The sequence below is a fragment of the Hevea brasiliensis genome, chromosome 9, assembly GCF_030052815.1.
Source record: "Hevea brasiliensis isolate MT/VB/25A 57/8 chromosome 9, ASM3005281v1, whole genome shotgun sequence".
Classification (NCBI taxonomy): Eukaryota; Viridiplantae; Streptophyta; class Magnoliopsida; order Malpighiales; family Euphorbiaceae; genus Hevea; species Hevea brasiliensis.
The window spans coordinates 74,002,976-74,028,890 of record NC_079501.1 but is presented as its reverse complement, the minus strand read 5'-3'; the positions used below and the strand labels follow the sequence as shown (position 1 = coordinate 74,028,890).

Genomic DNA, 25,915 nt, shown 5'->3' with positions numbered 1-25,915 from the left:
CAAAATCATACCACCCAAAAGGATGCACCCGATTGAGGTGAAATCAAGCATGTCATAAATCGAGGTGACCCTTGATTTGACAATGCCAAATAGTTGTGTTCTCCCGTCCATACATTATAACTCACTCAAAAACAAGTCAAAGAGTTAACGTTCGGTTAAAGAGTTAAAACTTGGTCAAATAGTCGGTGCTCAATCAAATGATCAAAGCTTAGTCAAAAAGTTAGCATAATGGTTAAAAAGTAAAATGCTCGGTCACAAGATCAACATACTCAAGAAGTCAAGAGATGACTAGCGTAAACATTTGATGGTTCGGCTTTGTTCCAACTGAGCATATCCATATGTAAGTAATCTGCGTGATGGTTGGATCCAATGCTTGTACAACAACCAAACGAGTGTCGGTAAAATGAGTCAACTTGAGAAGCGGAATTATAAGCGAAAATTATGGAAAGGAGTGACTGACTAATAGACCGCTACTTCACTTATTTCCATTGTGTTACAAGCTGGTAAAAGGAGAGCCTGGACAGTGTGAGGGAGAGTTTATTTCTTAATTAATGTTTTCATTCCTTCTCCGGAATTCCATATGAATAATTGATTGCCTGCTGTCTTTTCGGTGATAAAAATGAAATCATCCCATTATATTTAAATAATAGCCAAAGGTCATCGTTCTTTCCTTTCTCGTAAACATCGCCCGTCTTTCCTTCTCTCCTACTCTCTACTCATAAAAGCATCACTGGTTATGCTCCAGTTTCTAGTATGGGAGTTGGAGGATTGCTCAATCCGTTAACTACATTTTCTACAACTTCTGCTTCTCCAAATAGTAAGGCAATGGCTTCTGTGACAACGGCTAACCTTATCTACTCTATCTCATTTGATCGTAGACGCGCTCACGCTCCTCAATTCCTGTATAATTTCAAGAATTACAACAGAATCTTGATTAGAAGATGCAGTAGGCTCTCCTCGATTGGTCGATTTGGAGTTTCTTGCGAATCCAAGGTGATTCTCAGAATTTTTAATGCTTTCTCTTGTTGGGAATTGAAATAATTGTGTTTGATTTGGTAGATAGAGGAAAGGATGGTGAGAAGGTATTCGCCTTGCCTAGAGAAGGCATTGCTTACAAGCAAAAGCAATGGTGCCTTGGCTTCTGATGAGTGGAGAGCAGTGCCTGACATTTGGAGGACTTCAGCTGAGAAATATGGTGATCGGGTTGCGCTGGTGGATCCTTGTCATGACCCACCTACAAAAATGACTTATAAAGAGGTTAGTTCTGTTTTACATATTTGTTTACTTGCTTTTTGGTTAGATTTATTTTGATTGAGGAACATTTGTAGGAAGTAGGAACTCCTTCAGCCTGAAATACTTCATGTGTATTTGGAGATGTTATTGCTACATGGCTTTGTAATGGCTTAATATCTGTGGACATCAGTACATGACCCCACCAAAAGAAAGAAAAGAAAAAGGGATTGTGCAGACACAAACTTTGATGCGATCTTTGATGTGGATACAGCATCTTTTACCTGGCAATAACTAGGATGGCCAATTGTCTGTTTTTCTTTACTTGTCTCATATGATATATTTGAGCATGTGAAAATTTTGATTTTGTTTGGAAGATAGTGAACACAATTGGCTCTGTAAGAAACAATATAACCCTCTGGGAATCATTAACACTATTTACCATTGAATGATATGATAGTAATATGTTTTTTCCCAATCCTTTTGTAGAATCCGCTGAAGGAAAGAAAAAGAAACAAAAATTTACCAACATTTGAAACATGAGTTACTTGTAACTAACTTGTTAGATATAATACAAATGAACAATATGGAAAGAAACAAAATAAAAGCATTTGGCTATCACTTTGATGTAAGACAGACAGCTTGCAATGCAGAGTTGATTGCTAAATCGTAGTCTTGGGTTTATTTGAAGGTAGAAAGAGCAGAAACCTAGATAACCAGAATTTGTAACCAATGATAACTAGGCAGCAAAATAGCATAAGGTAAACACATAATAGGTGCATTTTGCAAAGCATTTATAAGGCACTGTGAACAGTATCAGTTAGCAGTAAACTAAAGTTTATGCTTCGCACCTTTGATTGGATTGCATCACCCAATCCAAGAGGCAACGATTGTGGGAGTTTTTTTTTTTTTTTAATTGGAGACAGAATAATTGAATATAATGAGCTTAAGTATTTAAAGACTCAAAGTTTGAGACATTGGAATTCGAAAGCTAGTCCTAAACTCCTATTCCTCCTCCAGGGATTTGAGCCCCAAAGAGAACTAGAAACGAATAATATTATCCTAAACTAGTTGATAGAGTTAGGAATGAAGCAAAACAAATGTGATAGAAATGGGAGAAGAAATTAATATTGTATTACTGAAATTATCTCAAGATTACAATAAATCTCTCAATGCAACAATATTCTCATCTCCTCTCTTTTGGACACAGAAGAAACAAATAGAAAGAAATAACCTGGAGACCTCTCCCGAACTAGCTCAAGCTAGCCCCAGCAATGCTGGAATCAAATGAGATAAAAACCAAAATGCCCATATCAGCTCAGAAGCTCTTATTTATATCTGTACCGCTGCTTTAGGGAGCGTGAGGAGTGCCATCCGAGATTCCCTCTAACTGAATAACCTTCAAATTAATCCCTTCCAACTGTCCTATTCCAGAATCTTCCTTTTTCTTAAAATTCTTCCTATAGTAGACTCTCAGTGGTTTTGGACCTCGGCTCACATTCTTTGGATTAGCATTAAGACCCATATCATTGCTCACCCCTTAAAGAACAGCCTTGCCCTCAAGGCTGAAGGAAGGAAACTGGTTGACAACATCAAAGTAGGCCATCCACGTTGCTTCTTCAATTGGTTTACCCTTCCATTTGATTAACAATTGAGAACTTGAATTGCCATTGATAGTAGAAATTCTATGCTGCAAAACATCTTCAGGTTCAATTAACTCTTCATCCACTTCCAATTCCTTAGGCAATGCTGGAACCACTTGATGCTGGCCAATGACCCTTTTAAGTTGAGAAACATGAAATACTGGGTGGATTCTTGCATGTTCAGGTAATTGCAGTTTGTAAGCAACACTTCCCACTTTCTTGTTAATAGTAAAGGGCCCAAAGTAACGAGTAGCCAGTTTAGAGTGAACAACCTGTTTGAGAGTGCTTTGACGTGAGGCCTAAGTTTCAGAAAAACTGAATCTCCGACATTAAAATGGACCTCCCGTTGGTGTTTGTTTGCAGCTTTAACCATCCTCTGTTGTGCTCTAGACAAATTATAAGCAAGCTGTCTCAAAAGTTCATCTCTTGTAGCCAATTCTTGTGCCATAGCCTCAGCTTTAGTTTCACCTAGTAAGAACTGGTGAAGAGTAGGTGATTCTCTTCCATAAACAGCCTGGAAAGGAGTAATTCCTGCGGCTGTGTGAAAGCTTGTGTTATACCAATATTCGGCCCATGCAATCCACTTACTCCAATGTTTAGGTTGCTCAGAAGTAAAGCAACGAAGATAGTCTCAAGTCCCCTATTTAAAACCTCAGTCTGACCATCGGTTTTCGGATGATAAGCAGTGCTCATCCACAATTGTGTGCCTTGCAACGGAACACTTCAGACCAGAAATGACCTAGAAAAATTGGATCACGATTACTAACAATAGACCGTGGCATCCCATGGAGTCGGACTATTTCCTTGGCAAATAGATCAGCAACACTTTTAGCAGTACAAGGATGGCGAAGGCACCAAAAATGTGCATATTAGACAAACGATCAACAACCACCAGAATAGCATCAAATCCATTTGAGCAAAGGGAGCCCCGTAATAAAATCTAAGGAAATATCCTCCCATACTCTAGTTGGAATTGGGAGTGGTTGAAGAAGTCTCGCAGGAGATGAAGCTTCGTACTTATGTTTTTGGCATGTCAAACATTCTGCTACAAAATTCTTGACAGATTTCAACATTCCAGGCCAGTAGAGATTTGAAGCCAACCTCTTATATGTACGAAATGCTCCTGAATGTCCCCCTAATGGAGAGGAATGAAATTTAGTTAATAATTTAGAAATCCAAGGAGAATTTTGAGGAATAACCAATCTGCCTTTGTAAAATAGCCTATTTTGGACCAACGAATAATGAGGAGTGAGGACAAATTGGCTTGCAAGTCATGAACAATTTTTTGAAGATGAGAGTCATTGTTAATCTCCCTCTCAATTTGATCCCAGTCCATCCATTGAGGCAAACTAATAACCTGCAATTCAAGCTCTTCTTCCCTCCTGGATAAAGCATTCGCAGCTGCATTTGAAGATCTAGGCTTGTAAATAATCTTAAAATCATACCCCAGTAGCTTGGCTCCCCATTTTTGCTTGGCAGGGGTTGTGATATGCTGCTCTAAGAGATGTCGTAAACTACTTTGGTCAGTGTAAACAAAAAATTTCCTTCCCAATAAATAAGGCCTCCAATGTTGTACTGCTAATACAAGAGCCATCATTTCTCGCTCATGAGTGGACTTAGACAAAGTTCTAGATGATAGGGCCTTGTTGAAATAAACAATCGGACAACGCTTTTACATAAGAACAGCCCCCAAACCAGCACCCGACGCGTCACATTCCACAATAAATTCCTTAGAAAAATCTGGAGTTGCCAAGACTGGAGAAGTTGCTAAAGCCTGCTTTAAATTAAGAAAAGTTTGTTGTGCCTCTGGATTCCAATCCAACTGACCATGATGCTCCTTTTTAAGTAACTGGGTCATGGGTTTAGCAATAGTACCATACCCTTGAATGAAGCGTCGGTAATATCCAATTAATCCAAGGAAGCCCCGAACAGCTTTCAAGGACTTAGGTTGAGGCCAATTAAGGACACTTGCAACCTTGGAGGGATTCATGGCTACTCCTTGAGCAGATACAATATGTCCAAGATACTCCACCATCGTCTTTCCAAAGGAGCTCTTCTTTTGATTAACTTGGAAGTGATTTTGCAGCAACAATTGCAACACCACCCGTAGATGATTCATATGATCTTCCCAAGAGCAGGTATAAACCAGTATATCATCGAAAAATACCAATACAAATCGCCGAAGATACGGCCTAAATAGATCATTCATGGTAGATTGGAATGTCGCCGGTGCATTCGTCAAACCAAAAGGCATGACAACAAACTCGTAATGGCCTGAATGAGTTCGAAATGCTGTTTTTGGTATATCTTTGTCAGCTACTCTAATTTGATGATACCCAGATTTAAGATCAAGTTTTGAAAAATATGTTGCCTCATTCAATTCATCTAACATCTCATTGATGATTGAGATCGGGTATTTATTTGGAATTGTTGCTTTATTAAGAGCTTTGTAGTCGACGCAAAACCTCCAGCTATCATCTTTCTTTTTAACTAGCAGAATTGGACTTGAAAACGGACTTGTGCTTGGCCGTATAATTCCAGCGGTTAACATTTCGGCCATCAATTTCTCTATTTCATCTTTTTGATAATGTCCGTAGCGATAGGGTTTAACATTAATTGCTGAAGTACCCTGTACCAAAGGAATAACATGATTGGTGATTCGTCGGGGAGGCAGAGCAGTTAAATCACCAAAGATAGATTGAAATTCCTGCAGCAAGGTAGATAACTCATGTTGCTGTGATAGAGTTATCTCAGCATCAAAGTTATAAGAATGCTCAAGACTTGATAATTCCCATAGCAACATAGAGAATTCCACATCTATTAATTTCGACAATTGAAAGATAGAGATTTTCGTCCTGGTATACGAAGGATTACTCGACAGAAGAATTTGTTGTCCATTTTGAAAAATCTTCATCTGTATAGTTGCCTAGTTAATCCGAACCTCACCTAACGTTGCTAACCAAGCAACTCCCAATATTAAATTAACACCACCGAGAGGAAACACATAGCAATCAACAAATATTTCCAAGTTTCCCAAGTTAATTTTAACATCATGGTAGACACCCATCGACTGGACCCTGTGACCATCACCCAAACGAACACCAAAAATAGGAGTATAAGCAATAGTTAAATTCAATTGAGAAGCAATCGTACCAGAGATAAAATTGTGACTGGCAGCACTATCTATCATCACAGTCAGTGCCATTCCTTGAATCCAGCCTTGTAATTTCAAGGTTTTAGGAGAAGAGATGCCTCCTACTGAATAAAAGGGTAATTCCATGCGATTGAAGTGGGCTTCATTAGTTATCATCACATTTGGAGTCTCAGATTCAACTAATCCCAATTCTTGTTCCAGCCCTATAGGAATTGGCTCATCATCTCCAACAATTGGAGCTCTTAGGGTTTTGTTAGGGCACTCATGCATGGGTTGAAAAGGCTGTTTACATTTATAATAGAGACCTTTAGCTCTCAAATCAAGGAACTCCTGTTGTGTATATTGCCGGGTGCCTCTGTTTCTATGAAACGATGGTTGATGAGGGCGAGCTGCTGGTGGGGAAGATGTATTTGTAGGAGTTTAGGTGGTCCCAGAAAAGCTTTATCTGGTGGCTTAGTATTTGGATATTCCAGAAGTTTTGTTGAAGGAGAAGGAAGGATGGGTTTGGACCAAGTGGAAGTGCCCTTTACATACCGACCCATATCATTCTTTGGTCCAGGCCCAATAACTAAACCCCATCTCTAGCTAGAGTCTGCATCGTGTTTTAGCGGTAGCTTTGAAGTAAGGAATTGAATCTCTAATTCAATTTCGCGAGCTAAATTCATTGTGCAAAAAATATCAACAGAGTCTTGAGAACGAATACACATGAATTCCCCCCCGCAAACCACTTAAAAAGAAACCCAAATACTGTTGGTCCGTCAATCCTTCCACCTGAGATGCAAGAGCAACAAAAACATCAATGTATTCATCAACAGACTTTTCTTGATAAACAGTGGCTAACCGTTCATAAGGATTGGCTCTCATGTCCCCCCTATATCTCTGTAATAATTCCAAGGCTAGTTGAGTCCATCAAATAGTGGGAGTGCGCTGGCATAACCAACGCATACAATGAAGGGCAGGTCCTTCCATACAGTTCAAAACTAGTTCAACTTTCATCTCATCAGTAGTTTTGTTAATTGAAAAATACTGTTATGCTCTTGCTAGCCCGTCACAATTTGGCAACTCAATTTTTTTAATAGCCATAGGGAATTCATCAACAACAAGTGCATTAGCAGCTGGTGGAATGGTTTGAAACGTGCTCCCTAGAGTTGCTTGAGAGGAAGAGTGCCCCTCCAAGAATGTTGGTTTTCCTCGAGCCAAGGAGGCAATCATACTTTCTAATTTGTTAAAACGTTGCTCTTGCTCTTGCTCTTGCTGAAAGAGGTCATGCGCTGCTCCTGTTCTAGTCGCATTGCTACCATAAACTGTTCTAGATTGGACATTACGTTCCTCTCTACCTGTTCGACACACTCTTCCATTTGTGTTTTAGTCATGGGATTCACAGATCCGGCGGGTCAGACCAAATTGATAGAGTTAGGAACGAAGCAAAACCAATGTGATAGAAATGGGAGAAGAAATTAATATTGTATTATTGAAATTATCTCAAGATTACAATAAATCTCTCAATGCAGCAATACTCTCATCTCCTCTCTTTTGGACACAGAAGAAACAAATAGAAAGAAATAACCAGGAGACCTCTCCTGAACTAGCTCAAGCTAGCCCCAACAATGCTGAATCAAATGAGATAAAAACCAGAATGCCCATATCAGCTTAGAAGCTCTTATTTATATCTGTATTGCTGCTTTAGGGAGCGTGAGGAGTGCCATCCGAGATTCCCTCTAACTGAATAACCTTCAAATTAATCCCTTCCAGCTGTCCTATTCCAGAATCTTCCTTTTTCTTAAAATTCTTCCTGTAGTAGACTCTCAATGGTTTTGGACCTCGGCTCACATTCTTTGGATTAGCATTAAGACCCATATCACTAGTAAGGACTCAAAATAAAAATAATGATTTCTAAAGGCATCCAGACAATGGTTCTAGCAAAGGTGGAAATTACAAAATTATCAATGCATCCAAAGAAAAAAATTTGCAATTTTCCTGCTTGAAGGAAGACTACTAAGGTCTTGTCATGTTTCCAGCTTAAGTTATCATTATCGGACATGCTGCCAAAAAAGTGCTTGGGTATAAGAGCCACCTCTGACATGCCTGTTGTCAACATTTTGCCATTGTGCTCCATCTTAGTTGCATGCTGGCAATGCATAAGTACTAGTGGATTCCCAAAACTGGTTGTGATCAGTCCTACATAGGGAGAGAAAGGGAGAACTAGTTGATAATTAGAACTTGAGAACACAATGGAAGATTCCTTGTATGGGGTACATGTAGAACTGGCATGAAAATTCTGTACCTAAATATATTCACTGGAAATCTCCAAGTTCATTGACGGTTTTGGCCTAAATCAAACAGAAGTACTTCAAATATCAATAGAATCTTCTAGTTTTAAATGATTTACTGTATGTTGTACACACTAGTATGCTATGCTCTTTACACTTTGATAATATGGCTATTGAAGTTACTTTTTGTTCACCCTTCTCCATTAAGCACTATAAATATTAAAAAAGAATGAAGTAAATGGGTTTTTTTTTTTTTTAATTTAATGATTGGTGGCAAGAAGTAAATGACCTTATATGATCTTACCAGTGGTCATTAGTCATGTTGTTATGAGAATAAGTTACTAAGAGTACGTTTGGTAACATATTAGTTCTTCATTTATTTTTTATAAAAAAAATGAAAAACAAACTATTTACTCTTTTCTCAAAAGCATTTTAAAAATAAAAACAAGAAAAGAAGAAACCATGAAACATGGTTTCCTTGTATGTCTTTCTTATTATCTTAATTTATTTTCTTCCTAAATACCATTCTCCTTCCCTCCCAGACACCTACTATTGCATCTGTTGCTTTCTCTGTCTCCCATGGTTGGCATCTTCCAACTGCTATCTTTCACTTGCAGTTGTTAGCCTCTCTCTCTTTCTTTCTCTCTCTCTAACACACACACAAACAACACCACCCCCCCCCCCTCAGAAAAGTGTCATTTGCATTCATCATCTTTTTCACATAATCTATATTACCATCAAACTCCATAAGCTCTTCCTTTCTTTGTTGTAGAATAAATTAGGGCAAGTATCATTTGAGGGTTATTTTCTCTAGGTTTGGGTGAATATTAAATTTTGAAGATTTAATGATGTGCCTATTGTATTTTATGGAGATTATCCACTGCAATTAATAATTGATTTTGATATATTGATGGGTTGATGGTGCGATGAATTTGAAAGCCATGGGTGCATGAAGATGAAGAGAAAAGATTGCCATCATTAGTGGTGATTTGGTGGTGAAAATAAGAATAAAAGACGGTATTTAATTAGAAAGGGGAAAAACCAAGGGAGAATAAAAAAAATAGAAAAACATTTAGCTAAAACCAAAAAATAATACTAAAAACTGTTTTATGTTTTAAAGAAAACAAAAATAGAGAAACAACCTCAATGCTGAATGCACCCTAAAATCTTTGTCATTCAAATTTTGCCAAGGGTGTAAAGAATAATCATTTTTAAATGTTGCCATTCAATTCTGTTTGGTTGACCTGTAAACAAGTTGATTTTTTTTGTAAAGTATATTGTTTAATCTATGTTCCCATTGCATAACTAGCAAACTAATTTTGAACTCATGTTAATGAGGATGGCCATTCATTTGGTTCATTTTTTTAACTATTGATTTTTACCCTTATGGATGCTGATGCATCTTTCAAAGCTTTTGTGGTTCTTTCAACATTTGAACAGAGCAAGTTACTGTGTGTTTTTCAGTACATTTCTCATCAGATCTTTCTTCTCCCATGAAAATTGCAGTTGGAGCAGGAAATTTTACATTTTTCTGAAGGTTTAAGAGTTATTGGACTGAAGCCCAATGAGAAACTTGCTCTTTTTGCTGATAATTCTTGTCGGTGGCTTGTAGCAGATCAAGGTACATGGCAATTTCAATTATCTTTGATTGTTAAGTTGTTAAGCCTTTTTCTCGTCTTGCAATATTCTGCCTCTCCCTTATGTATGTGTGTATATGTGCGAGTTCGTGAGCACAGTTACTTGAGTCTATTGGAATTGATGAGATTTTTCCTTGATGCATGGGATATGTCTCATTGAAGAATCTCATGATTATGAGAAAATTCATGATATTGATTAGCAAAATCTTAGGAGTGATTTATGACTGGTAGCATTCCATGTATATCATGTATCTTCCATTATAAATATGAAGTTCTATGTATTATAGAGGACACACAATACAAGTGAGTAAAATATTTCCCTTTTGAGCTTTTGTGCCTGTGGATATAGGCTCTTCATAACCGAACCATGTAAATGCTTCTCTTGCTACTTTTCTTTTATCTTTTTTATCCTTCTAAATTTCAACATGGTATCAGAGCCTGGGTTGAAATCTCTACTTGTTTCTTCTCCTTCATTAGAGCCAAAGGTTGAAGTTCTTACTTTGTTTTTCTTCTTTAGAGCCAAGGTTTTGATTCCTTTACTATATTTCTTCAATTTTTCTCCTTTATTTCTTAAGAAAAGAAACATACCAAAAAAAAAAAAAAGAGATAGATTTAAAGAGATAAAAGAGAGTTAAAAAAGGAGTAGCAGATTTCCAAAAAAAAAAAGGGAAAGCAAGGAAAGATTAAAAAAAAAAATGTAAAATAAAAGAGCTTGATGATGAATCCACGACTTCAGCAAAAATCTCATCAAGGGGGTATTGTTGGAATTGACACGATTTTTTCTTAATGCATGGGATATGTCATTAAAAAATCTCATGATTATGGGAAAATCATGAGATTGATTAGCAAAATCTTTGGAGTAATTTATGATTGATAGCATTCCATATATATCATGCATCTTCAATTATAAATATGGAGTTCTATGTATTATGTAATAAACACCACGCAAGTGAATAAAACGTAGCCCTATTGAGGTTTTGACGCTTTGCTACTTTTCTCCTATTTATTCTTCTAAATTTTAACGTGGTTTCAGAGCCTAGGTTGAAGTCCCGACTTTGTTCTTCTCCTTCATCAAAGCCAAAGGTTGAAGTCCCTACTGTATTTTTGTTCGTCAAAGCCAAGGTTTTGAAGTCTCTACTCTATTTCTTTATTTCTTTCTCCTTTATTTCTCTAGAAAAGAAACATACCCAAAAAAGAGACAGATTTAGAGAGAGAGAGAATTAAAAAAGAAAATCAGATTTACAAAAAAGGAACAAGAGGATAGAGTAAAAGAAAAAAAAAAAAAAAAGAGGTTGATGATTTTAGTGGAGTCTATGTTAGTTCCTTACTTATCCATAGATTGTTGTGGTCTCTACAAGATTTTTTTTTTTTGGGATAGCAGTCTCCTGTGTTGATAATATTGGAGCAAAGAATAGGCCTATGCAATATTTAGTTTAAATAAAAAAAAAAACCAAACCAATCAATTCGGTTCACTCGGTTCGGTTTTTAGGTATATATGGTTTGGTTCAGTTTATGATTTCCGAACCGACCGAAATCACAAAGCTACACTGTTTTTATTACCTGTATGTATATATATACACACTAAACATTTATCTATTTCCCTATTTGCTTTCATTCCTCTTTCTTAGCCACTTCCTTTTCATCTCTTTGCAATGGGTCTCACCCAACCCACGTTGAGAGCTGCGTCTTCCTTTCTAGTTTTCTCCCTCAATCGAGTTAGTCCCTCAGTCGAAGACCTTAAGCCGATGTTCTTGTTCATCAAATGAAAACACTAACTTCATCTCATGCCGATGAAGTTGGATCTCCTTTTGCCGTGAAGCTGATCTTCTCGCCTGGCTCCTGTATGTTCCCCTTTGAAGTTGGTTCTTCTTTGGTTTCCATTTCATATCTCATAATCAATTCTTCTTCTTATTCGTATATATTTCTATTTTTGGTTTTGTTGGATTTTGCATATGTGTGTTTTTGAGGTTTTTTGTTGGATTTTGCTTATGGAATTTTGTGGGTATGTCATTTTAGTATATTTGTATTTTTCTGTTGAGAATGTTGATGGAGAATGTTGTACACATTGTTGAGATATGGGTTTGGCCATTAGTTGATTTTTCTGTTGGAGAATACAATATTGAAAATTGATCATTTTATTTCTTCATGTTTATCTGTGAATTGTCATTTTCTTCATCTCAGATTTCTTCATCACCAATGCTTGCATAAACCCATCTTAAGTGATATGCCGTGGTGATTTTTTTATGTATGTATGATGTTGATTTTTAAAGAATTTTGGTTCTCTTTAAATAGAACCGAGCCAAACCGATATTTATCGGTTCGGTTTGATTCGATTATTACTACATTATCGGCTTTGTTCGGTTCAATTTTTTATGTAATTCAGTTTATGGCTCTATCTGTTCAGTTTTGTTTGAAACCGAACTGAACCAACCGTTTGCAGACCCTTGGCAAAGAACATAGACTAGTCATGGCCACTTCTTTTTTTTTATCTTTTCTACACATTTGGATCTCTTTACAAAGGAACATGAATTTCCAATCCCTAAATGCATTATTGCATCTAACAATCCTAAGCCCATTTTTGAGGCTATTTTGAAGGCAGGGTAATATTTTTTGTTTCAAATTTCAAAATTTCATTGTGCTTCTAGAAGGTCAAATAAGAAGGCTAAAAAAAATTTGTAATTTCTATTCTTTTATATAAATTTTATGTTTATGAAAAGTTCACAATGAAAAGGCTTTTTTTTTTATTTTTTTTTTATTGACTCTTAAGAAGTGAAAGTTTAGCCATACTTTTTGCCTATATAGCATTTGAGTCACTTCTAGTTTCTTGAACCCAATGAAACTAGGAAATGTTTTCTTTTGTGTATGTATCTTTTAGAACTTACAAATCATCAATCACACAATCAACAACAACCATGGGGCTAGCTTTCTATCTTCGATGTGGCAATCAAAGATTTTCAATTTATAAAATGTAAAGAAAATGGACTAGGCCTAACTAAAATCTAAAAGTTACCTCAAAGGAAGGAGGTTTGCCCTAGTTTTATATTCAGTACAAATTTTTTATCCTAAGCTAATGAGGGACAACACACCTGCTCATGCCTAGGCATGAATATCTAGAGCATGAAGTTTGTAAGTATGAACATTTGCGAGTGGCCAAACATTAAAGCAGGATAAGCTTTGATACCATGTAAAAATGCCTGATGAATGGACGAGGAGTATTTTAGTATCTGTTTTTAAAAATAAGAGAGACATACAAAGTTGTTCAAACTATAGGAGAATTAAACTCATGAGCCATACTATGAAGTTGTGGGAGAGAGTTGTGGAGCATCGACTACGTCATGATACTTTTATCTCTCTCAATTAATTTGGCTTCATGCCCGGTCGTTCAACTATGGAAGCGATCTTTCTCATTAGAAGCTTGATGGAGAAATATAGAGATGTGAAGAAAGATCTACACATGGTTTTTATTGATTTGGAGAAAACTTATGATAGTGTTCCAAGAGATGTCTTATGGAGTGTGTTAGAACAAAAGATGGTATCTATTAGGTACATACAAGTGTTGAAAGATATGTATGAAGGAGCAACTACTATTGTGTGCATAGTGGGAGGGGACACGAGATTTTTTGATCTCAATTGGATTACACCAAGGATCAGCTATAAGCCATTACCTTTTTACATTAGTTTTAGATGAATTGACGAAACATATACAAGAGAGTATTCATTGGTGCATGATGTTTGCAGATGATATTGTTCTGATAGATGAGACGCGAGAAGGAGTCAATAGAAAGCTAGAGCTTTGGAGAAGTACTCTAGAGTCAAAGTGATGTGAACCTTCAAGTAATTGGTAACTTGAAAACCCACATTCAAGAATTAAAGGAACAATATGGGAAGCACCAAATCAAGATGTATGAATTTGATTCTTTGAACCAGCACAATCAGATTGTTGTGTAATTCAAAGAAAATATCAGAAATGAGATTCTTGACCTAATTCATATAGAGAATGAATAAACCAAGAATATCATGCACATTAAACCTTGCAAGATAGAAATCTCAGCAAGTTAATGAGCTTCACAAGAACAAAGGCAACAGCTAATTTACTCACTAAAGGAGCAGAAACAATCTTTCATTAATATTCAAAGTGTGTCCTCCACACTCTCATTACACTTGTATTTATAGTCTCTTGGCTCCAAAGCTAAAGACAAAAATATCCCTACTTTAATAACAGCTGCAAGGAGCTTTAAGTCCAAACAAAAATTAATCTATCAAAAGACTAAAAACTCCTAACAAAAAGTAAATTTAATACAGCAGCAAATAAGGGCATTTAAGTCCAAAAGAGAGGTGGTTATAACAGCAAGGAATATTCTTTCAAAATGGTGCCAGCAGATGCATGTACATGGGTTGGATCTGGTGCATGCATGTCCACAGGTTATTCCATGTAACCTAATGCTCCACATGACACCTGGTCACTTCCAAGCTTAATTTTCACCAAATTTAATCCCTTATAATTTTCTTCATGCCATTCGAGCTTATAATCCTTGCTCCTTAAGATTTCACAAATTAAATTCTGAAGTGATTTAGCTCTAGCTCTAGTAATTGGACCTTGGATGAAATCCTTTGGCGTGGATGTAGCTTGATTCTCATCACAAAGGGCTTTAAGTTAAGTAGAAGGAAGACAGAATACATGCATTACAAGTTTAGTGAAGGCCAAACTGGTGATAGCAAAGGAGTTAGTTTGGACGGAGTGGTATTGTCCCAAAGTAATCACTTTAAAGACCTCGGCTCAGTCCTTCAAGTAGATGGGGGATGTGAGGAGGATGTTAGTCATAGGATTAAAGCCGGATGGTTGAAGTGGAGACGTGCCACGGGAATTTTTTGTGATCGCAAGATTCCCAATAAGTTGAAAGGAAAATTTTACGTCTGACCATACGGCCAGGCTATGTTATATGGTAGTGAGTGTTGGGCACTGAAGGAGTCGTATACGTCTAAGATAAGAGTTGCAGAGATGAGAATGTTAAGGTGGATGAGTGACCATACTAGACTAGATAAAGTCTGTAATGAGAGAATTAGAGAAAAGGTAGGAGTGGTGCCAATTGAGGATAAGTTGAGAGAAGGGAGATTGAGGTGGTTTGGTCATGTGAAGCGTAGACATACGGAGGCTCCAGTTAGACAAGTGGAGCACATTAGGTTAGAGGATAGAAAGAAAAAAAGGGGTAGACCTAAATTGACTTGGAGGAGAGTAGTACAACATGACCTAGAAGCATTACACATTTCTGAGGATTTAACCAAAAATCGTTTAGAGTGGAGAAAGCGAATCCATATAGCCGACTCCAAATTTTTGGGATAAAGGCTTAGTTGAGTTGAGTTGAGTTAAGTTAAGCTTTGATATCATGTGGAGAAAATGGAGCGGGTCTAACTCAATCTCAAAAGCTAGCTTAAGAGGAGGAAATCTGCTCAAGTCTTATATTTAGCACAAATTCTTTATCCCAAATCAATGTGGGACAACACTTGTACTCCCGTGTTTATCCAAGTCTTATATTTAACGCAAATTTCTTTGATACAATAGAGCAGACATGGCTTATGCATTTAGTCTGGTGAACCAATATATGCATGAGTCTCAAGAACTCCACCTGGAGGATGTGTTTCGCATTGTAAGATACCTGAAATTGGTTCTAAGGAAAGGGCTACTTTTCTCAAAGCATGGCAACTATAGATAGAAGCTTATACATATGCAAATGGGGATGGATCTCTTCATGATAGGAGGTCAACATTGGGCTTTTGTACATTTGTTGGAGGTAACCTTAGCTTGAATGAGAACGGCCGAGAAAAGGTGGTCGGAAGACGTCACACGTGCCAACACATGAAGAATGGCAAGAACCAGAGTGATGTGTGAGGCCATGTGCATATGTGGACGGCGAGGATTCTTTCGGGAAAGTGTCGATTTGCTGCAGGACTATGTTTAGAGGTTGGCGGTGATTAGTAACTCCCACTATAGGCCGATGCTTTGAAGCTTGACCCAAGAACCCTAAAAACCCTAGTCTAATTTGCAAAAGCAGTCATGCAAAAAAAAGGTTGGCAAGTTCTGATACCATGTTGAAACAGGTAATTTGGGAAAGATTTTCTGTATTTCACCGTGCAAAATATTTTGTACAATATCCTATTTATACATAAGAATCCCAACTGTACAAGGAAACCTAAATTAATGGGAAACTAATATGAATAGAAAGAAACTTATACAAAAAAAAGGAAGAAATAAGAATTCCTATAATGCAGGGATTAATGTCGGGTTCCCAATAAGTACTATTTTAGTATTTTTCTTTTCCTCTTGATTAAAGATGGCTGATGGAAAGAAGGTTGCTTCTAAAACAAAAATGGTTTGTTAATGACAACCCCACTGTACAAATAAGTCCTGTAAAGCTTGATGGAACAAATTACTTAACCTAGAAGCATTACACATTTCCGAGGATTTAACCCAAAATCGTTTAAAGTGGAGAAAGAGAATCCATATAGCTGATCCCAAATTTTTTGAGATAAAGGCTTAGTTGAGTTGAGTTGGTTTAGATCCTATCGCTTTTTTATTCAAGCTAAAGGACTACAGGGGTATCTTACTGTGGCTAAACCAAAACTGAAGAGTACCAGTTCTGCCTATAGTCAATGGGAATTCGATAACTCACTTGTGATGTCATGGCTCATCAACTTTGTGCAACCTCATATAACCTGTGGGTATTTATTGTTGAACAATGCAACTACCATCTAGAATGCTATTTCTTAAGCCTATTATCTGATGGGCAACGATGCACAGGTGTATGAGTTGAGGAATAAGGTTCATGGTACAAAAAAGGGTGAGATGACTATTGCTCAATACTTTACTGAACTGAGTGGCTTATGGCAAGAATTGGATTACTATTAGGACTTTCAAGCCACTCGTCAGTGATGCAGTTAAGTTTCAGAAGTTAGTTGAGAAAGAGGGAATCTATGACTTTCTTACTAGGCTGAATACAGAATATGACCAGATTTGGGTCGAAGCACTAGGCAAGTATCCTTCACCATCCTTAAGGCAAACTTATTCTTATGTTCAATAGGAGGAGAGCAGAAGTGTCATGATCCATGCTATGCCTATTGACAAATCAGGACTTGTTGCGGCCTTTAAGGAACACTCACATAGCTTTGGTCCATTAAACAAAGATCAATTGTACTGTGACTACTGTGGGAAATCTTGACACACCAAGGAACACTATTGGAAACTGCATGGCCACCCAACTAAGGGGCGTGGAGGAAAAAAGGATGGGCTTTTGTTGTACTTCTGTTGGCGATAACCTTGTCACTTGGTGAAGCAAAAAGCAAAATGCGATAGTTAGATCAAGTGCAAAAGCTGAATACAGAGCTATGGCTCAAGGTGTTTGTGAATTGCGTAAATTGATGGAAGAAATGAAACTGGAAGAAACAAACAATTTATATTTGTTCTATGATAATAAAATTGCTATTAGTATAGTTTATAATCTAGTTTAGCATGATCGGATCAAGCATATAGAGATTAATTGACTCTTTATAAAAGAGAAAATCTGGGATGAATCACTGAGTGTCTCTCATGTGGCTTAAAAAGATCAATTGGCATCAATTGGTTGGCATGTTCATGAAAGGTTTAAATAGCAAAATATTTCATACTCTAGTTTGCAAGTTAGGCATGTGTAATATCCTTGAGCCAACTTGAGGAGAGTGTTGGAATCATGTTAATTTAGGGCTGTACTTTTTAGTAATTATATTTAGGAGCTAATTTAAGAATAAATTATATTTATTAGCTTCCTATTCTAGAATTTTTTCTTGTATATAATCATATGTATTCTATCAATTTCATTGAGAGAAATACAAAAAACATTCTCCAAATTTGTTGAAACTAATATATTTGAGAGAAATCTCTATGTTTTTCATATATAAAATTCTTTATACATGTTAAAACTAATGTATTTGAGAGAATTTTCTGTTTTTCTTATATAAAATTCATTGTAAATGCTTCTATTTATATACAAGTTATTTATCATGACATGAAAACTAAGATAAATAGGAATAATAGTACAATAGGAAAGAATAATCAAATAAGATCCTAATAATCTATTACTACAACAAATCAGGGATTCCAACACTCCCCCTCAAGTTGGTTCATTTATATCACACATGCCCAACTTGCAAACTAGAGTATGAAAGAAATTGTTGCTTAAGCCCTTAGTAAACACATCGGCAAACTGTTCTTTTGAAGACACATGAGATACTCAAAATTTCATCCACTAGTTTCTCTTTTATGAAGTGTCGATCGATGTCTATATGTTTGGTCCGATCATATTGGATTGGATTGTGTACTATGTTGATGGCAGCCTTATTATCACACAATAAGGATAAACTATTGATCTCTGATAGTTTCATTTCTTTCATCAATTTCTGTAACCATAATAGCTGACAAATGCCCTATACCATGGCCTTGTATTCTGCTTTAGCACTGGATCTAGCTGTCACATTTTGCTTTTTACTTCTTTAAGTGACTAGGTTACCGCCAACAAAGGTACAATAACCCTGTTGTAGACCTCCTTTATCAAGAGATCTAGCCCAATCTGCATTTGTAATGGCTTTTATCTAGAGATAGCCATGCCTTGAAAAAAGAAGTCTTTTTCCAAGTGCAGATTTCAGATATCTCAAAATACGAAAAATAGCTTCTAAGTGAGGTTTTCTAGGATCATGTATATATTGGCTTACTAGACTCATCGTATAAGCTACGTTAATCTAGTATATGAGAGATAAATCAATCTCCTAACCAACTTCTGATATCTCCCTAAGTCAACTGATTCCCCAACTCTTGCTTGTAATCTGTGATTAGTTTCAATAGGTGATTTTATATAGGTTTATAGCTCAACATTCCTATTTCTTCTAGGAGGTCTAAAATATGCTTCCTTTGAGAAATGAAGATTGATCTAGCAACCTCTATCCCAAGGAAGTATCTTAATTTACCCAAATCTTTAATCTAAAACTCTTGAGCCAAGAATTTCTTCAAATGAGTAATTTCCTCTTTATTATTTCCTGTTACAACTATGTCATCCATAGAAACAATAAGCAATTATTTCATAAATAGAGTGTGATTTGCATTGCTTTGATAGTATCCAAAAGATATCATGGCCTTACTGAATCTATTAAACCATACCCTTGGTGACTACTTCGGACCATACAATGCCTTTTTCAACCTGCAATCTGTCCCTTTGGTTTTATCATCATCAAATCCTAGAGGAATCTCCATATACACTTCCTCTTCTAACTCTCCATGCAAAAAAGGATTTTTTACGTCACATTATTATAGGTTCTACTCAAGATTTCCTGCACATGATAACAAAATTCTAATGGTATTCATTTTTGCAATAGGGGTAGAAGTCTCTTAATAATCCACTCCATATGTCTGAGTGAAACCTTTAGCTACTAACCTGGCCTTGTACCTTTTAATGGAGCCATCTGCATTATGTTTGTGAACACCCACTTGCATTCCACTGGTTTTTTCCCGATGGAAGAAAAACAAGATCCTATGTCTCATTTTTTGCTAAAACTCTCATCTCCTCTAGCATAGCTATCTTCTATTTTGGATCAAGACATGTTTCCTTCCAATCCGGCGGTATAGAAAAAGAAGAAATAGATAAGACAAGGACTCAATAGGAAGGAGATAATGAATCATAGGAAATAAAATTAGAAATAGTATGCTTAGTACAAGCTGACTCCTTTTCTAAGAGCAATAGGAACATTAAAATCATCAATAATAGCATTCAACTCAGAAATAGAATTAGGATCATCAGAAAGTAAAGGAGACTCACCACATTCTTCAGGAAATGATTCCAGGGATGCTGGTTGATTAGGTATATCAAGCTCAATAGCTGTATCTATCTTATTCCGATGCATGTAGATTTTCAAATCCAATCTATTCAATTTCTCTAGGGTTTAGGAAGATGGTTGGTCCTGATTAGAGGGCTTATTACTAAGATGTTACCCAAGCCTAATAGTCTCCTTCTGAGGTGGTTGGTCATGATTAGATGTCTTATTACCAAGATGTGACCTAAGCCTAATAGCCTTATTAGGAAAAAAACACATCTTTCTTTTCCTTTTTATGCTCTCCCTGAAGAGGTGACTTGATGGGAAAATAAGGCTCAGATTCTTTAAAGATAACTACTAGAATTGATAAGATTTTACTTTAATTTATGGAATAGGCTTATGAGAATATCATGTGATTGATTAGCTTAATTAGTACTTGTATTAAGGAGTGATTTAAGGAATGCCATATATCTTGTATCTTCCATTATAAATATGGACTCTTATGTATCATGACAATTACAAGTAAATAAAAATGTAATCCTTTGATGTTGATTCCAATTCTCTCTCTTTTTCTCCCTTTTCTTCTTTCTTTTTAAAAACTCAACATGGTATCAGAGCATGCAAAAAATTCTATGGTTTCTTCTTTCTTGTTGCCCTCCTACTTCACAAAGCTGTGGGTTTTAGTCCCAAAAGCTATTTTCTTTCTTTAGGGTTTGAGTTTTTGAAGCTATGGGTTTTAGTCCCAAGCTATTCATCTTCCTCCTCTTCTCTTTCTTCATGTTTTGGGAGTCTAGGGTTGAAGTCTCTACTCTCTTCTTCTCCTTCATCAGAGTCTAGGATTTGAGTCTCAAGTTAATTTTTTCCCATATTCTCATTAGTCCCAAAGCTATTTTTCTCCCAAATTCACATTTTGTATGATGGATTCGTAACTTCAGCAAAAATCTCATCAAGGGGGAGTATTGGAATTGATGAGATTTTACTTTAATTTATGGGATATGCCTATGAGAAAATTATGTGATTGATTAGCTTAATTAGTACTTTTATCAAGGAGTGATTTAAGGAATGCCATATATCTTGTATCTTCCATTATAAATATGGACTTTTATGTATTATGCCAATTACAAGTAAATAAAAATGTAATCCTTTAATGTTCATTCTAATTCTCTCCCTTTCTCTCCCTTTTCTTCTTTCTTTCTAAAAACTCAACATTAACATCCATACTAACAAAATATCTCCTGGCAGGAGGATGATAATATATATAGCCATTTTGAGTACCAAAATAACCTATAAATACATATTTAAGAGCTCTAGGTTCTAACTTTTTAACATTTATTTTGTGGATAAAACAGACACATCCAAAAATTTTTGAAGGGACAATGTAAGAATTATGGCATTGTAAAACCTCTAAAGGACTCTTAAAATTCAGTGTTCTCAGAGGCATTCTATTGATAAGATATGTTGCAATAAGAACTGCATCCTCTTATAAGGTGTAGGAAGATTCATAATAAACGTAAGAGATTGAGCTGCCTCTAATAAATGTCTGTTTTTTTGTTTTACACACCTGATTTTGTTCACTGGCATTGACACAAATAGTTTGATGCATTATACCATTTGAATCCAAATAAACACGAAAAACACCATTAACATATTTTGTGTCATTATCAGTTCTTAAGATTTTAACCTCAGCATTAAACTGTGTGCAAATCATTTTGTGAAACTGTTGAAAGCAAGAAAACACTTCACTTTTTGTTCTAATCAAATAAACCTATGTCAACCTAGTGCAACAATCAATAAAAGTGACAAACCATCTACACCCAGACTGAAGCAATTTGGGTAGGTCCCCATGTATTAGAATCAATAATCATAAAGGGACCAAACTTCTATTATCTATTGAAGGATAAGACTGTCTTGTATGTTTAGCAAATTCACAAGCATCACAAACTAGTAAATTTGAGTTGCAACTTCTAAACAAAATAGGATATAACCTTTTTAAAGTAGGAAAAGATGGATATCCTAACCTCCTATGCCACTGGATAATCTCCTTATTAGCACTCATAGACTGTCCTAATATAGAACATCTCACAATCTACCACTACTAATCATTTTTCCTGTTTTCAAATCTTGAGTTATGTAATGAGTAGGAAAAAAATTCAATTTTACAATTAAGGGCTTGGACAATAGAACTGTTAGATAAAAGATTAATAGGAAAGCTGGAAATATGAAGAACTGAAGTGAGATTTATATTGAGAGTGCATGTAACAGAACTTGTACCAGAAATTGTTTTAGGAAACCGTTTGCTATATGGACTTTTTATTTTCTTGAGCGCGGAGAATAGGTATAGAATTTATTTGAAGAGCCTGTCATATGTTCGTTTGTACTAGAATTTATAACCCAACAAGATTTGTCAAGATTGACAAGGAAAGTATTAATTGATTTGACAAAATTTGAAGAGCTAATTATGGAAGATTTAGATTCAAGCCGAGACAGCAAACACCTTAGGGAATGAACTTTTTATTGGAAAAAATTCCAATATCATTTGTTCTTTTAGAGTAATCCATTGTTTCAGACATAACTTGTAGTCAGGTCAAGGACAAGGGCTGGGTAGAAGCGCAACACATGAGAAATAGTTGAAAAAGCTAGAAAAAATGTTCGCGTCCTGTGAGCAGGAACATGAACAGTGCCAATAAGCAATGCGCTTGAACAATGCACATAAACATTGCTAAAGCCTGCCCTAATGAATCGAAAGTTTTGATACCATGTTGAAACTAATGTATTTGAGAGAAATCTTTGTGTTTTTCATAAATAAAATTCTTTGTACGTACTTCTATTTATATACAAGTGATTTATCCTAACGAGGAAACTAAGATAAATAGGAAATAATAGTACAATAGGAAAGAATAATAAAATAGGATTCTAATAATCTGCTACTACAACAAATCAGGGATTCCAACAATGTCTCTTTCCAACAATTAGCTTGTAATTAATTTCCTATTCTAGGTTTGACTCTGTGCATAAATAGGAGCTTTGTATATATTTTAATTATCAAGAAATACAACAGATTTTCTCCCAAAATATTAGTTTTAACATATCAAAACCAAAATATCTAGTATTTTAAGAATGCAAGTGCTACGTATGCTGAATTTTTATGTATCCATGAACTACCTTCTAAATTAATATTTTTTAGTTCTCATCACATTCTTTCATTTGAAGGTAAAAATAGTGTCCCTATATGATACTCTGTTAGACTTCTCATCTATTGTATATCTTATTTGTATTTAAGCTACTAAAGTTTTGAATATGTTTAATGCCTATTTTGTCCTAGTATGATGGCTATGGGAGCAATTAATACTGTGAGGGGATCAAGATCTTCTGTTGAAGAGCTATTACAAATATATAATCACTCTGAAAGGTTCGGAATAAGGGTTCCCTTTTCAGTTTATTCCTTTTTCCTATTTACTTGTGTTTGTGTTATTCAAAACTAGATTATCAATGAGCTTGGTTTACAGTTTTTAGATAAATTATTTGTTGTTGCTATTGTTTTCTATATTAAAATGTCTTAACACAAATTTGTGTGGGGCAGATTTGAGTAATTTGCCTACTAGTCTTTTGGTGATTGCTATAACTTATGATTAGGCACTTAAGGGCTTTGATATTGTTAGAATTGATGATATTTTCTATAATTCAAGGAATAAGATTCCTCAATTTTTGGGATGAGAATTTTTCTTAATTCTTAGAAAATCTAATAATTCAAAGTAGTTTGAATTCTTTCTTAATTTATAAAATGTCTTGTGCTTTCTATTATAAATATGGATTATGTATTATGCAAACGTGTAAGAGTGAAGTTAATGAAAATGTAGTCTTGGTAGTTCTTTCCTTCACCTTTCGTCTTCCTTATTCTCTTTGTAAAAGCTTAACATGGTGTCAGAGCCCTAGAAATTTTAGGCATCTTCTTCTTATTCTTCCCATAAAAATTCTAGGATTCTTCTTCCTCTTTTTCTTTTCTTCTTCTTTAAAACCTGGGTTTGAAGTCCCTGCTCTTTCTTCCTTCCAAAATTGTGGGTTTGAGTCCCAAAGCTATCTTCCTCCCTCTGCGTTTGAGTCTCAAAGCTGTGGGTTTTAGTCCCAACTTATTTTTCTTCTACGTTATTCTTCTTCAATTTAGAGCCTAAGGTTTAAGTCCCAAAGCTCCTATTTCTCTTTGCGTTTCTCTGAGTCCATTTGTTTCACAAAAAAATTAAACCACTCAAAGCTAGCCCAAGTTTTTGTGAAGCTCTCCAGCTTCACCTCTCACTTAGGAAGTAGGGCCAAGTGTCTGCAACCATAGCCCTAGAAGATTTGTGCCAGAAAAATATGCATGAACCTCATGCACCAGTTTTCTCTTTCAGCTCCTTCATGACATAGCGCGTGAGGACACCTTCGGCCACTGTTTCTTGCTGGCGTTATCTCCAACGAGGCCAACTGAGTTCAGCGACCCTCTCTAGATGCCCAATCTTGCCTGAGTCCCTTAGTAGAAACATCTTCCTTCCAATCGTAGCAATAGTGGCTATTTGTTTAGTTTAAAAAAAATATTGATCTCATAACTTCAGCAAAAATCTCATTATGCGGGAATGGTAGAATTTGAAGAAGCTTAGAGAAAGAAAGGGAAGATTTGGGGAATGAATTGCTTGATTATTCCCTCAAGCAATGGGTGTAGTATATAGTTTTGAAAATACATCAATCTAGGTAATACAATCAATATCCCTATGATCAATCCTATAATCAATATCATGATTTACACAATTAATCTATTCACACACAATCAACATTCTTAGACTCCCCCTCATGCTAGAGCATATTGATCATATGCTCCAAGCTTGTTACAAATGTAATTGATTCGACGATCTCTAAGGGATTTAGCAAGGATTTCCGGCCAATTGGTCATTTGAATTGATGAAATTAGTGGCAGTACATCCTTAATTTTTTTTTTTTTTTGGGATGAAATGACAATCCACCCAGTGCTATAAAGGCGAAAGGCGTCAAGAAACCCTATGGTCTTAGGCGAGAAACGAGACAAGGGCCTTTTTGAATTAATGCGCCATAGTGTGTGTGTGTGTGTGTGTGCGCCATAGTGTGTGTGTGTGTGTGTGTGTGTGTGTGTGTGTATATATATATTGTAAAAGAAGAAAATGCAACATATAGAAAAAAATTACAAATTCATTAAGTAAAGCAACAACTATCACTGCTACCCCAAACTCCCAATTCAAGAAAATAAGAAATTAAAGTATTGAACAATTTTTTTTTTCAATAAATTGCTCAATTGCAATTTACACATCATAGTAAGAGCATCAAATCAGCATATCACAACAATATCCATGTAATAACAAAAGCATATCACAATCACAAATTCACAATATCCCTTTAATAAAAACATATCGCAATCATAGTAAGAGCATCAATATCCATTTAATAAAAGCATATCACAATCATAATAACCATTTAGTAAAAAGCATATCACAACAATACCCATTTAATAACAAAAGCATATCACAATCACATTCACAATACCCATTTAATAAGCATATCACAATAATACCCATTTAATAACAAAAGTATATCACACTAAATATTTAACAAATTTAACAATAAATTAAAAAAAAAAAGTGCTGGACTAGTAGTGGTAGGTTGCGCAGCATAATGATGCCTTGAAGAGATTCAATAGCATAAGAGAAAGAGGAGACAAAAGAAGAAAAAAAGTTAAAAAGAAAAAAAAATGCTGGATCTGGATTGTAGTGGCGCAGTGTGAGAGTGAGAAGAGAAGAAGGTAGAATAATTGTAGAGGAGAGAGAGGGGAAAGAATTTGAAGATGAGAGAGATAGAGGAAGGAAAAAATATGTGGTTGTTGCTCTGTTTCTTTGCAATCTGCTTTGTTGGTGGCGTGAAGGTGAGATAGTTTAGGGCTTCTTTTTATTTTATGTTGTTAAGAAAAGATTAAAAAAAAAAAAAAGAAAGTTGCCGTTAGTTTGAAGAGGCGGAGCCTCAACGCCCCAGCACCTTTCGTCTCGCTATTATGGGGCAGCCGACTTATCTCAAATGCCTCACCTCGGCCGGGCGAGTCGGTAGGGGCTCGACTCGACTCGCTTGATGCCTTTCTTTGACTTTAACAACACTTAA

The 25,915-nt window shown here is 35.8% G+C and overlaps 1 protein-coding gene across 2 annotated transcripts in view; it reads left to right on the top strand.

Annotated features, from left to right (window-relative positions):
* The first annotated feature begins 514 nt into the window (after nt 1-514).
* LOC110670713 (probable acyl-activating enzyme 16, chloroplastic) overlaps nt 515-25,915 on the top strand; it is a 94,841-nt gene continuing 69,440 nt past the window's right edge. The window contains exons 1-4 of one of the 2 annotated variants that reach the window (XM_058153799.1): nt 515-993; nt 1,060-1,257; nt 9,804-9,921; nt 23,090-23,174. In XM_058153799.1, the coding sequence (XP_058009782.1) occupies nt 754-993; nt 1,060-1,257; nt 9,804-9,921; nt 23,090-23,174 (641 nt within the window). In that variant the 5' untranslated portion in view covers nt 515-753. The remainder of the gene's footprint in view (nt 994-1,059; nt 1,258-9,803; nt 9,922-23,089; nt 23,175-25,915) is intronic. The other variant, XM_058153798.1, reaches the window with a different exon arrangement.